We start from the raw sequence: 12788 nt of genomic DNA, 5'->3' as shown, positions 1-12788 counted from the left end.
CTTTCTTTTCTCTTGCAGAATTGAAAATTTGCTCCAAGGGGCGGGAGACCCATCTGAATTCTTGGAATGGCAAAAACAGATGCGTGGAAAAGATTTGGAAGAGCAGCTGGCTGAAATAGAGTGTAGGAGGCTTCAAGGGAAACTGAGTCATGAAGAGGCAGTTCTAGCCCGTCAGAATGTAATTCAAGAAAATAAGAAGAAAGCTGATCTAATGAGAGAAGAGGTAATATATAGAACATTGCTCAAATTTTGCGTACATTCAATCAGGGCAAAACATACCACAGATGATACCTACTATAAGAAGGTATAAAAGTTCTATACATTTCTGCAAACAATGGAAAAATAGTGCTATAACTTCCAGACACAGCAATGCTTATACGTTAAAGAACTTTTTACAAATGTTTGACTTGATTGATAACACTTATGAAGTAAATTTAATAATACAGAAGGTTAAAACATTCTCCCTTATATTCATGTCATTGTGCATATCCTTTTTGAACAGATACTGAGACACTAAGCACTGTTTGCAATGAAATCACCAATACATGACTAATTTCATTATCTTGTTAAAATGACAGCCACAATTACAAAAGAATTTGTTTTCTTAAACTGATAAAATTCAATTTACTTCATATTATCTGACATGCAGAGATCTCTCTAGGGGAAATTCAGGCAGAGAACCCTCTTTGGATCTATATATATATGGAAAACTGAATATTTATGCCAAGAAGTATTTTCACACAGTTTCCAATCTGGCAAATCAGTTTGCCAAAAACATTGCTAGATCTTTTAATATTTTTCCCAAGCCCACATTACATTTTTCCAGTCCTTTTCCTATAAACTAAACAAGTGATCAAGAAATAACTAATACTATAGATTTTAAAGTTTTCATAGTCACTACCACAGGCTTTTCTATTAGCCCAGTTTGCGGCTATGCCCCACAGGCCAGCCAGTACTTTTCTCTTGGCCACCTCTCACAGGTGTCTCTGCAGTGTCTCAGCAACTTAAGATAGGACCACAAATGTACAAGATTTTCATAAAGACCATGCTGCAAAAGGGAAACTTGCTTAATGAGTTCCTTCTCTGTCCCTGAAAAAAAATTTTTCAACCTTTTTTGGCACTGAGTCTTCATGTCTGTTTAGACAGGTTATCACAAGAACTTAAAGTGAACCCTACTGTGTACAACTGAGGATAGTGTGACCACTCACACTCATCCCAAAATTATCGTAATTTTTGTATTCACCTCACTTTCAGAGCATAAGTGTTTTATTTCTTAACAGAAATTTCCCAATATGTATAGATTTGGGGATGTGCAAATCAGACTTGCTCTAACCTGACCAATTCCAGACAGATCCCTTGACTTGCCAAAAGATGCCAGCAGGGCATTTCATCCATATGGAGATCTCCAGAAGTACTGAGCACCAATTCTCCATTCACAGCTGTCATGCTAACCCTCCTCCTTCTTTTAAAACTCTAGTCTTCCATTTAAAACAGAAAGTACAGTAAGGAATACAGTCTGGGAAAATCCAGTTTCCTGCTTCCTGTTCATTTCCTCTGACAAAGAAAAGAACATTACAGCCAAAAGTGGACTTTTCTTTTTTCTCACAACCAGATCCAGAGATGGCTTTTTCTGTCTGCTTTTAGAAACATATGGGAGAGAATCCTGGAAAATAGCAGTGCAAATATTATGGAGGGCTCTTGTGGGTAAATAAAACATAGAGAGGGGAGCTTAAATCTGGGTCTCTATGTTGTCCTCAGCCAATGTCCTTTTCTACTTTTGTGGATGATGTAATACTTTTAATCCATCTGTCCTTGCAGTGTTTCAATGATTTGAGGCCCTCAGGTCACCAGTTATCAGGAATTTTATTCACTTTTTTGTTTGGGATTTAGAAAGCCGAGCTGATGCACCAGTACGCAGAGAAACGTCTCCAGGAACAGAAAGAAATGAGAGAGCTGGTGGAGCAGGTTGTGGAAGGACACAAGAATGCAAAGCAAGCAAAAATAAAGCTCCAGAAATACAAACAGCAGATAGGTATTTATATATTGCAAGAAAAATGAGAGATGGTGCCAAATGTCCCCAAATTACTTTACCTTTATTTTAGTGGGCCAATTACATTTTTTACAGAAAGGAAAGGGGAGGGAAAGATCCAGGCTATACATTTCCATGAATGCATGAATATGAATTCCAGGAATAAGCTGGTAATGAGTAGATCAGAAATTCTAAACTACAGGTCATGGGAATTCACTAATGTTTTGCAACTAGTTTCCCTTCCATCTCAAAGTGGCATATGTGAATGAATGACTGTACTTTTTGTCAAACCAAGTTATGAAGTTCAGATTCTTGTGATTCATATTAGCAGAGGATTTGCCTAGCAACCACTGTGAAAGAATCATGGCTCAACATTGTTGTCTTCTCCAGAGAAAATAGTTCAGACAACAAGACTGAAGATAAAGAAAGAAAAGCCATTTCCTAGAATGATAGTATCACAAGGGAGAAGGATGTAGCACCTCCAAGACAGACCAATTAGTTCATTAGGGACGAAGGGAAATAATGTTACTGATCCTCCATTATCCTCAAAGAAAATTCAGTTAATGCAATAGCTAATGAAGTCCGAGGAGAAGTTTGTTTTGACTGACATGGCTGTATATATTCCAGTGCAATGCCATGTTAACATCTACTGTATGAGCAGGCTACCTCTGCTTGTGCTTATTTTGGTGACTTTTCTCTGCTGATGTATCTCCATAGTTGTACCAGTAAGGGTTGAAGGGGGCAGAGGGTGTTAGCCACTCTGAAACAGGCTAGCAAAGCCTACCAGCCTTTGCCATTCAATGGTTTCTGTCATGTATATAGCTTGAAAAACTATCAATATTTGTTATTGTATAATAACCTTTTATTAAATAATGAAGCAGTACGCACTAATTAGAACAGAAACTACAAAGCAGTAATTCAAAGTGTACTTTATGTATACATGCAGTATGTTTATGTGGTGAATAGAATGATCAGTATGTTTATGTGTTGAATAGAATGATAGATAGTGGAGGTGGGAAGTACTCATTTCTCTAATCATTCCTCCCACCAATGCCAGACTGTTCCCTCAATTACCTTTAGATTAGTGTTATTATCATTATTCACAAATGTGTATGCATTTTCCTGCAGATGGACTACTTGTTAAAATATGCAGCGAGCTAACAGAGATTAGTTCTTTTCTTTCAGTTCAGGAAGTTTGTGAAGAAAATCGAGAACTTCTCCGGCAAGCTTTAGAAGAAGAGGAGGAGAAGCTCAGGAAAAGATACGAACTAATTCAACAAATACGAGCTATTGAGTCTTTACCAAGCCTCAGACATAAGTGTGTTGATTTAACTGAGGTAAGCTCAAAAGGAAAAACTGCTGTTTTTACATAAATGTATATTGTGTGTGTTTCACACATTCAGAGGAATCGTGTACTACATGCAGATATATTGCAGTCTGGATGCATAAGTACAAAGAGACCCCATGAAACAAAGGTTAGATATGAACTGCAACTTTCACAGTTTATAAAATGAAAATTTTACCAGGAAAAATATTCTGATTGTAAGTGAAATCTTAGTCCCCTCAACTTTCTTTTAATTTTGCCAATAGGATTTAGGTTTCCCAATATCTTTCAAAAAGAGAGTGACATTGATTACAACCTGTTCTATCTATCTTCATAAATCCAGAGATTTGTCAATCCTGGGTAAGGACTGGATGAACAAAACGTGTGGACTGATGTGCAGTTGTTCATATTGCAATGGTGATTGCCATGATAATTAGCAAAATTAATTTCCTGTGATTTCAAAACTGTCACCATTCAGGTATATGGAAGAGATTGTCAAGAGAACCCAAAACCTGCTGAGCTGTTATGCGTGTACTGTACAAGTGACTTGTGTGTGTCTGGTTAAGTCTCCAGTAAATGTATCCCAGACTTCTTGGACTTACTGTTGATGCACAACAACTGACGTGCCCGAGACTGCGCTTTGCAATGCCCACTTTAGCAGAATTTCCAGACTTAGTCAGCATCTGGAAATCTGTTATCTTACCACCAAATCCGAAGCAGACCAGCTGAACCTACTCTTCCATTTTTCTTCTGCATATTGAAAGAAGAATGACACAGAACCTAGCAATTTTAAATTAATCCTTTGTCTTTTTCTTTCATTTCTTTAATGAGTACTCACTCAAATGAAGATCACAAATTAAAAAACATCCATGGCTATTATGCAGACACCATACAGAAAGAACAGATCTTGCTTCCATGGGGCTGTAGGAACAGTCAGTACGATGCTTTGGTTTGATATCCTGCTCCTCTGAATAGAACTGAGCCATTCACTGATTCCAAAGCTGCCTACTATCTTTGCAGCCACCAGATAAATCCCCCATCTCATTTATCAGACTTCAGAATACATTTAATGTTAAAGTGTGAAATAACTGAACAAGAATAAAATCGGCTCCCCAGATGTCCCATCCTACTTTATTCTCTTTAGTTGCTTTTATGGCTGCTGCCATCACTTCTCCACTTCTTTGCCAGCCAAGGAAGGCAATTCTCTTTTTCCAAACACAGACTCACTCCACCCATTTGTGGAGAAATACTACTGAATGACAATGGAAAAAACAGGGGAAAAAAGTGAAGAGTACAAAGAATTATCATACACTACAGATACTGCAAATTGTCTGCAGAGAAATGCCAAAAGGCACTCCAATCTATAGATCTTTTACTGCCTCAGATAGAGTTGCACATGGTGTCAACCTCAAACAGAGCCCTTACCATGGTCTCACTGCACATTTGTTACCCAGATGATTCAGTCACAAGATGTAGGCTGCAAAGACACAATGATATGATGTGGAAATGTCATTACTTTTTCAGTCATAACAACTTTGTAAAATGGTGCAGGCTCTCCTGCACGAAAATGAAGGTGACTGGAATGTCAGTACTTTCTTATTTTTTAACCTAGTTCATTTCATTGCCACTTACAGCAGCTGCTGACCCCTCACATAGAGCTTCCACTGAAATAGCCATAGAATATGGCTTTAAATACATTTTCCCATCTAGCTCATCTCAAAAGCCAAGGCAGAAAACCACAGGAGGTTTCAAGTCATATATGAAAAATTTGCTAAAAATTCAAACTTATTCTATGTGTAAGGTTACTGAAGTGTAAGGTTGCTGGAAATGGTGTGGCCATACAGGTCATATTGCACGTAGAAGAGAATGGACCTGAATGACATGGATAGACTGTTAGATGGAGAAGGAATTGGCTGGATGGCCACATCCAAAGAGTTACAGTCAATTGCTCAATGTCCAAGTGGAATCCAGTAATGTCCCTCAAGGGTCCATACTGGGACCAATACTATTTAGTATCTTCCCTAATGACATAGATAGTGGGATTAAGTGCATCCTCAGCAAGTTTGCAGTTGACACCAAGTTGGGTGGTGTGGTTGATACACTTGAGGAAAGGGACCTTGACAGGCTTGAGGAGTGTGCTCATGTAAACCTCATGAAGTTCAGCAAGGCCAGGTGCAAAGCCCTGCACCTGAGTTGGGGCAATCTCAATATCAATACAGACTGGAGGATTAATTGATTGAGAGTAGCCCTGCAGAGGAGGACTTGGGGACACTGGTAGATGGAAAATTCAATATGAGCTGGCACACATGCCTGCAGTCCAGAAAGCTACATATAAAGAAACATGACCAGCAGGTCAAGAGGGGTGATACTCTCCCTCTACTCTGCTCTTGTGAGACACCCATCTGCAATACTGCATCCAGTGCTGGGGTCCCCAGGACAAGACAGATATGGACCTTTTGGAGCAGGTCCAGAGGAGGCCACAAAAATGATCAAAGGGCTGGAGCATTTCTCCTATGAGGACAGGCTGAAAGAGTTGGGGTTGTTCAGCCTGGAAAAGAGAAGGCTCCAGGGAGATTATTGTAGCCTTTCAGTATATAAAGGAGCTTATAAGAAAGACAGAGAAAGACAGTGACAGGACAAGGGACAATGGTTTGGAACTGAAAGAGGGTAGGTTTAGATTGGACATAAGGAAGACATTTTTTACAATGAGGGTGGTGAGACACTGTAACAGGTTGCCCAGAGAAGTTGTGGATGTCCCTCTCCTGGAAGTGTTCAAGGCCAGGTTGCACAGGGCTTTGAGCAACCTGGTCTAGTGGAAGGTCCCTGCTGATGGCAGGGGGGTTGGAACTGGATGATCTTTAAGGTCCCACCAACCCAAATTGTTCTCTGATTGTATGATTCTGTATCTCAACTTCACTGTTCCCTTCTACTCACTGTTACAATAGCACTCTGAGTGAGCACACTTGTGGTGATAGCTTGCCCTCTTTTTTTTTCTTTCTACAAAAGGCTTTTTCAGCCTTAGTTAAATTAAGTATTTGTCCATAAAATTCTCATTCATTCTCATAAAGTACCCAGTTCTTCCCTTGATGTCACTTAAGTTACTTGAACACCAGCATTATCTATGGCATGATTATAGGACTTCTCATATTTTAGGAACCACTTCACTGTCTTCACTGAATATTTTTGAAATGCAGACACTCAAAATATTCAGTGTCACACTCAAAATACTCTACCACTCTGTGCTTCTAGGAAATTCTTTTTCCTAGACCTTCTTGGTGTCTGCTTGCTCAAACACTACCACTGGTATATATGCCCTGTTGCAAAACATTTTCCTTTCACTTCCTGTGAATACAACTTGATGGTCACTGACTAGTTAAAATTAGAGGCAAAGTATTACAGCACTTGCTATTTGCAAATTCACTCTAAATTGAAATCTGAGAAGGAGATAAATTATCATTTACTGTTTCAGTAACCTATAGTAGTACATATTTTTCAGAGATGCAAAAATAAAGATTGCTTAATATTGAACTCTTTTATCAGTCTTCTGGTCAGTCTTCTATTGATAGTGACTGATGTTTAGGTCATGTTTGCTACAGGAGGAGCACGGAAGCAGGAACCATTTAGCCAAAATTGAAGAGTCAGACTTTAGGTGAAAAAACAGTGATAATCTCTTCTTACTAACTCAACTTTTGAAGCTTCAGAAAGAGAAGCTATGGAGATCAAAACTGCAGGAGAGACTCTTGGAGATCTTGGAGGAGTCCCCAGGGTTGGCCACCCAAGACACGTTCTCCTTCACTGACAAGCTTGTATTATTAGATTCTCCAGACTACCTCAATAACAATCCCTCTTAAGCACCAATGTTGTAGCAGCAGAGGGTCAAGCTTGGGTTTTTTTCTTACTCTATTTTGTGGTTTTTATTGCCCTTCCCCCCCTTTACTGTTTTCTTTATCTTTCTTGGCTTTCTCCCTGTTTCATGGATGCATTGCTCTGAACAGGCAGGGTATTATCACTGGAGGACAAGTACCTGGCTAGACTGCTTAGATGGCATCCCAGACCAGAGAGGAGGGACTGGACCCAGGTCAATTCTTGCAGACAAACTGACAATCTGAGCGTCTGTCTATGAGAGAGAGCATCCTTCTCTTTTCCTGTTGTGGTTTTTTTTTCCTTCCCCTGCAAGTTCTTTTTTGGGAAAAGCTCAAAAGCAGAAAGGCAGCTACTATTCTGTCAACAACTCACTCAGTATTCAATACAAGGGATTTTTTTTTCCTGCTAAAAAGGATTGCTTAAAAAAATGAAGGCTCTTTAACTGAATAATTTATCTCCATTAAAAGGATTTTAATGAGTTTTACTTAAATATGTTTATCACTTAATTTCAGTCTGAGAAATACAATTTGGAGGAGTGGTTGTTCTTTGTTTTCAACACCCCACCTCCCCATCACCAGTTCTACAGAACTAAGTAGAGCAAAGGCTTTGTGATTAAAATCCTAACCAGTGTTTCACTCTTAATGTGATACAACTGCATAGCAAGATTCAGGTCAGCATCGTGACTTCCTGCACCCATATATTCCACTATAACATGCCATGGTACAAGACACACACCAAAGATCCATACTGAAACCATGGCAAGATAGACAGAACAATATTAGTTGGTGTGAAATGGATTCAATTTTGCAAAGAAAGCTACACAGAAGCCCAGTATTTGTGTGGGTTTATGCAAGTTTTCCATCGATGCAGATGTATGTATGGGTAGGCATGGAGAAAGGAAAAGTATATGTAAGAGCAAGGGCCAAAAACTTCAAGTGTTCACAAATGTGTTTAGAAATTATCTGTCTTCATATGTAAACTAAGATACAGAGGTCTCTCATTACATCTCAGAATCAGGCTCATTATCACTCTCATTGTGAAGTGGATTTTTAAAAACATTCATTAAACATTCAGGTTTGAATATTTTAACTTTGAGCATTAAGATCTGAATTTCCTGGGTACAAAGCATTGTTTAATCCTAGTCTTTTCAGATAAAAAAAGTAGGTGTCATCATAGATCAAATCCAAAATTTGGAAATAGATAAATCTGAAAAAATGCATCTTTTTTAGTGTAAAGTCTGTTCTGGTTTTACAAACTAAAAAATACGCCATGTACATATTTAAAATCTGCAAAAGTCTTATTAAAACTAAAATATAAGTCAACTAGATTTTTTTTGACAGTAAATGCATTGTATGTATGATTAATCTACTGTATATTTCAATGCCTTTCATGAAATGTTTTATGAGCCTTGTGTTTTTATGCATACGAAAGGTAAGCTCTACACCTTAAAACCAGCTTGTAAATAACAGTTAGGTTAGGGCCAGCCTTATCTTTCTTGAAGTAAAAATATATTCAGCATGATTTGGAACACAATCAAAATCTGGTTTTACTTATTTACTCTCCCCTTGGTATTTACAGTGTTATTTAAACCTATATTTCACGTTCTCCAGACTGGTGGCCACGGTTTAATTTGTGAAATGTCAATAATGGAGCTACGTGAACGCCTCGCTCTACTCAGAGAAGCACAGAAGGCAGCAGAGGAAGAGAAGAGAGACCAGATAATTCATGAAAAACAAGCTAAGGAACAACTTCTTCTAGACAAACTGGACCAGATTTCACTGTTCAGAGCTGAACTTGGACGAGCAGCTGCTTTAAAGTCAGTATTAAACAGCATGTGACATTTAAGACATTGCAACTTTGTTAATGTTTTGCTAGCCCCTTGAAGAGAAAAACAAGTGGCGAGCAAAATACTGCCCTTTTGTAAATCACTATGACTTTTGTCAAGGATTACACCGAAGCTAGGATTTCCTTTTTATTCTTGAAAACAATGTGCATCAGATTTAACAAATCTTTTTCATCATGTTGAATTTACTGTTGAAGACACTCTGTAGGCCAGTGTTGGCAGTATTGCCCCAGGATTCAGAGACAATATTATATTGAGAAAGAAATTCTGCCTTTCTTCTGTTCCTTGTCAGCTAATCAGAACTAATTTGATATTATTAGAATCATTCTGGCTTGCCACTTAAAGTGGTTTCTCATTTTCATCTTAACCAATACATCAGGGCTACAGTTTTCTTCCTTGAACTTCATTTGTTATGTGAAAAGGCAGGCCTTATTTTAGAAGTGTAAAATATTTTAGAAAGGAGATTTTTCTGATAACAATAATAAGTTATAAATTAAATAAATTATAGCAGTAGATCAAAGAGAAAAATCTTTGCTTGCAGGCTCGCTGATCAAATTTTGTATTCATTATTCATATTTGTTATTCATTATCATATCTATTATTCATTGTCATAAAGGATCCAGAACCAGCATAGATGCTTCACACATGCAGAAGGCAGGTCCCTTCCGCAAAGAGTTTAACATCTCAGTTAAAGCTATTTACAAATAAAGCTGAGCAGGAAGGAAGCCTGTGTAAAAGTACAAAATAAGGCACACCCCTTCATCAAACACCACTTTTCCTGCACCTCGACTATTTGCCACTGTTTTCCTGCAAGTTGTCTTTCACCTCTTCCCTTTGGTGAGTCTGAGAGGTTAGTCCTTGTCTTGCCATATTTATTTTGCCAACAGGCTGACATTCTGAAGACATACTCTATCAGGCTAAAAACATATGTCTTTAGACATATCTTAGATATGTGTTTACTGCTGAGATACTGAAGGTGTCTTCTTAGGGTTAATTTCATGTTATTGATTTATCATCCAATTCTAAATCTCAATTATAGAAGGCAGTATTGATCTATTCATTTAACTACTTTTCACTAGTCCCAGCTCTAATTTGGTTTGTTTATGATAGTTAATCTCCAAAGACTGAGGTTTTATACTATGTTAGTACTTAATAAGACAGTTTAATGAATTTAATGAATCAATAACTGCAACAGCAGTGGATTGACTGCATAGATCAGTGACCCTCTCTTCTATTGCATATATAGAGAAAAGATTTTAAGACTAAAGAACCTGAAATGGAGTTGGAGCTGGAAATACACTCTAATTGCTAAACATTAACTGTTGTGCAAGTCTGTGGGAGCAACTCGAGCCTCTGCTTTCCACTAGAGATGCCAGCTAGGCACTAAGAACTTGTATATGACATAAAACCTGTTTCACTAGTAACTACTTAAAGAATCATTTGTTTTGATAGATGTGCAGTCTGTGAAATTTGTACAGTGCTGGGTTTCTTTAAAACAGACTCTTTGGATTAATTCAGATCTAAAACTGTTCTGATCCTGAAACAAGCTATGCTTCAATGAGAAGCTAACTTGGATTCACTTTTTGTCCTGAGATCTGAAATGTTTTTTACAACAGACCAGCATGCCAAAGATGGTAGAACCCAAATGAAATTAAACACTTAATTTGAGAGCTTCTAGTCAGACTCATGATAAGTAATTGAGTAATTTTAATGGAGCCCTGTTTGCTCTCCAAATAAACTAAATATAAAGTTTTATTATAGATGTTATAAGACATTTCCTTTCATTGCTCCCAGGCAATCTATATACATAACTTGGGAGCATCCACTATAAAGAGGTATCATCAAAATGTTGTTCTTTGGGAGTGTATTTAATGCATTTTCATCTAAAATGCGAATCTATGGTGTTATTTCTGTTAATATAGGAGCACAGCATGCTGGCCTATTTACAAATGCTAGACACTTTGCTGCAGCTTTTAATTGTCTCTAAACAAACTATAGGCTTTGTGTGTTAAGCTCAATTTACAGATCTTGAATCCTGAAATATCTATCAAGTCAATGTAAGTCATTAATTGCTTGGTTTGATTATTGATACGCTGCACAGGAGATGTAAAAAGCAAATTTTTATGTTTACAGGATTAATTCATAATTATGGGGATAGAATAGCAAATCTTACCAATAGTCTTCATAAGATAGCCTTATGCATCAGGATAAAATTACATGTTGTATCTTAAACTGCATTATGTTGAAGGCTACTGCTAATCAGCTAACGTGTGGCAGCCAAGCTTTGCTAAACAAATGTGCTTTAGTTACTGTCAGCTGGAGTTTAATTGGGTCCCTACCAAGCAGGTTCTTTTCAATATCATTTACAAACAGACATACATCAACACAAAGGTAGCACATTGAGCAAGCATGTAATGAGCTATATTAAAATAGGAAACGGAACATGAGAAATTACAGAGACATCAGCCTGTAATAGACTGCAAGCCGTGACATCCATCACAGCAGTAGCTTTGTGAGTGCTGTGGAACACTTAAGAATCAATTCAGTCCATACACAGGGCATCCCTTTAATAACTAGAATTTCACACAGTTTGAGAATCAGCACTGGCATATGAAGTGGACAAACATTGGAGTTCTCAGCTTTCAAACGTGAGCAGCAAAAGATTTCTGAGTGTTTGAATACATGCTAATGTACTAAAGTTCTGTGCCTGTACACTTCAGGTATAATCCCCTTTCATTCCAGTGAGGCTACAAGTATTACTCCAAGTAATTCAATGCACTAGGAATCAAGCAGCAGATCACATTATTTGGTGCTGAGGCTCCCTCCAGCCACATTATCTGTGGTTTGGAGGGGGCAGTTTACTTTGCGCTGGATTTAGTCTGGTCTTAGGACTGCATGTTCTCACCATTCATGTGGTTTACAGCCATCCACAAGAAAGTTGTCTCACAGTTACTTTTCATATTCAACTCCTCACTCCTCTGCAAGCCCGTCCAGTGAACACTACACTATCCTTTTGTTTGTCTCACACAGATGGCAGTAGCACATCTATGACCCCACCAGCCACTGCCACATATGTAAGGGACAGAGAATCCAGCCTTATTTCCATTTTTGCTCATGTTCCTGCCTTGTTTTTTTTCCTTCTCATTTTCAAGCAACACAATGGTGCCTACTGCCCAAGTCTCTACCCCTCTCCAAGTCAGGGCAACATCCAGATGAGGGTAGCAGCTGCTGTTCCAGGGTGGCACTCTGAACTGACAATAGTCCTCCTTGACTTCCTTGTATATGAGGAAGAAGAATCAGAAAATTGTTAGGAAGAACAGGATGCACAGACTCCCACCAACACAACAGTTTACCGCATCCCCATCTCACACCATGGTAATGGTGTCGCATGCTGGGCTCTCAGCACTGGATCACAAACGAAGGTGTGTTTGCCAAGGTGACAAAGCATTCCTTTCTCTTCCTACCACTGCCAGTGCTCAAACCCCTCCCTAACAAGGGGCACTGGCCATACGCCAGTTTAACACCGCTCTCTGGGCCTGAACTGGGAGAGGTGGAAATACTGAGAGGGCAGCCATGGCAGGAGGACAAGGGGGAAGGATGGTTATGAGGAGGGAGAGGAGAACAAGCAGAAGGGAGGGTTATGGATGAATGACTGTGACGGTCCTTTCCAAGTAGAACAGCCTGACTAAAGCGGGTGTTCCCTGAAGGGTCCAGGTCTGACTTAGGGG

The 12788-nt window shown here is 38.7% G+C and overlaps 1 protein-coding gene across 1 annotated transcript in view; it reads left to right on the top strand.

Moving 5' to 3' along the window:
- CFAP99 (cilia and flagella associated protein 99) overlaps positions 1-9033 on the top strand; it is a gene marked incomplete at both ends in the record, with an annotated part of 36536 nt that extends 27503 nt beyond the window's left edge. The window contains 4 exons of the mRNA XM_010172007.1: positions 19-223; positions 1891-2032; positions 3215-3366; positions 8828-9033. Coding sequence (XP_010170309.1) covers positions 19-223; positions 1891-2032; positions 3215-3366; positions 8828-9033 — 705 coding nt within the window. The remainder of the gene's footprint in view (positions 1-18; positions 224-1890; positions 2033-3214; positions 3367-8827) is intronic.
- Positions 9034-12788: the final 3755 nt, after the last annotated feature.

The sequence above is a fragment of the Antrostomus carolinensis genome, unplaced genomic scaffold (genome assembly GCF_000700745.2).
Source record: "Antrostomus carolinensis isolate BGI_N321 unplaced genomic scaffold, ASM70074v2 scaffold3257, whole genome shotgun sequence".
Taxonomy (NCBI): domain Eukaryota; kingdom Metazoa; phylum Chordata; class Aves; order Caprimulgiformes; family Caprimulgidae; genus Antrostomus; species Antrostomus carolinensis.
Note: the sequence above shows the minus strand (reverse complement) of the source record. Positions and strands in the feature narration are given on the sequence as shown.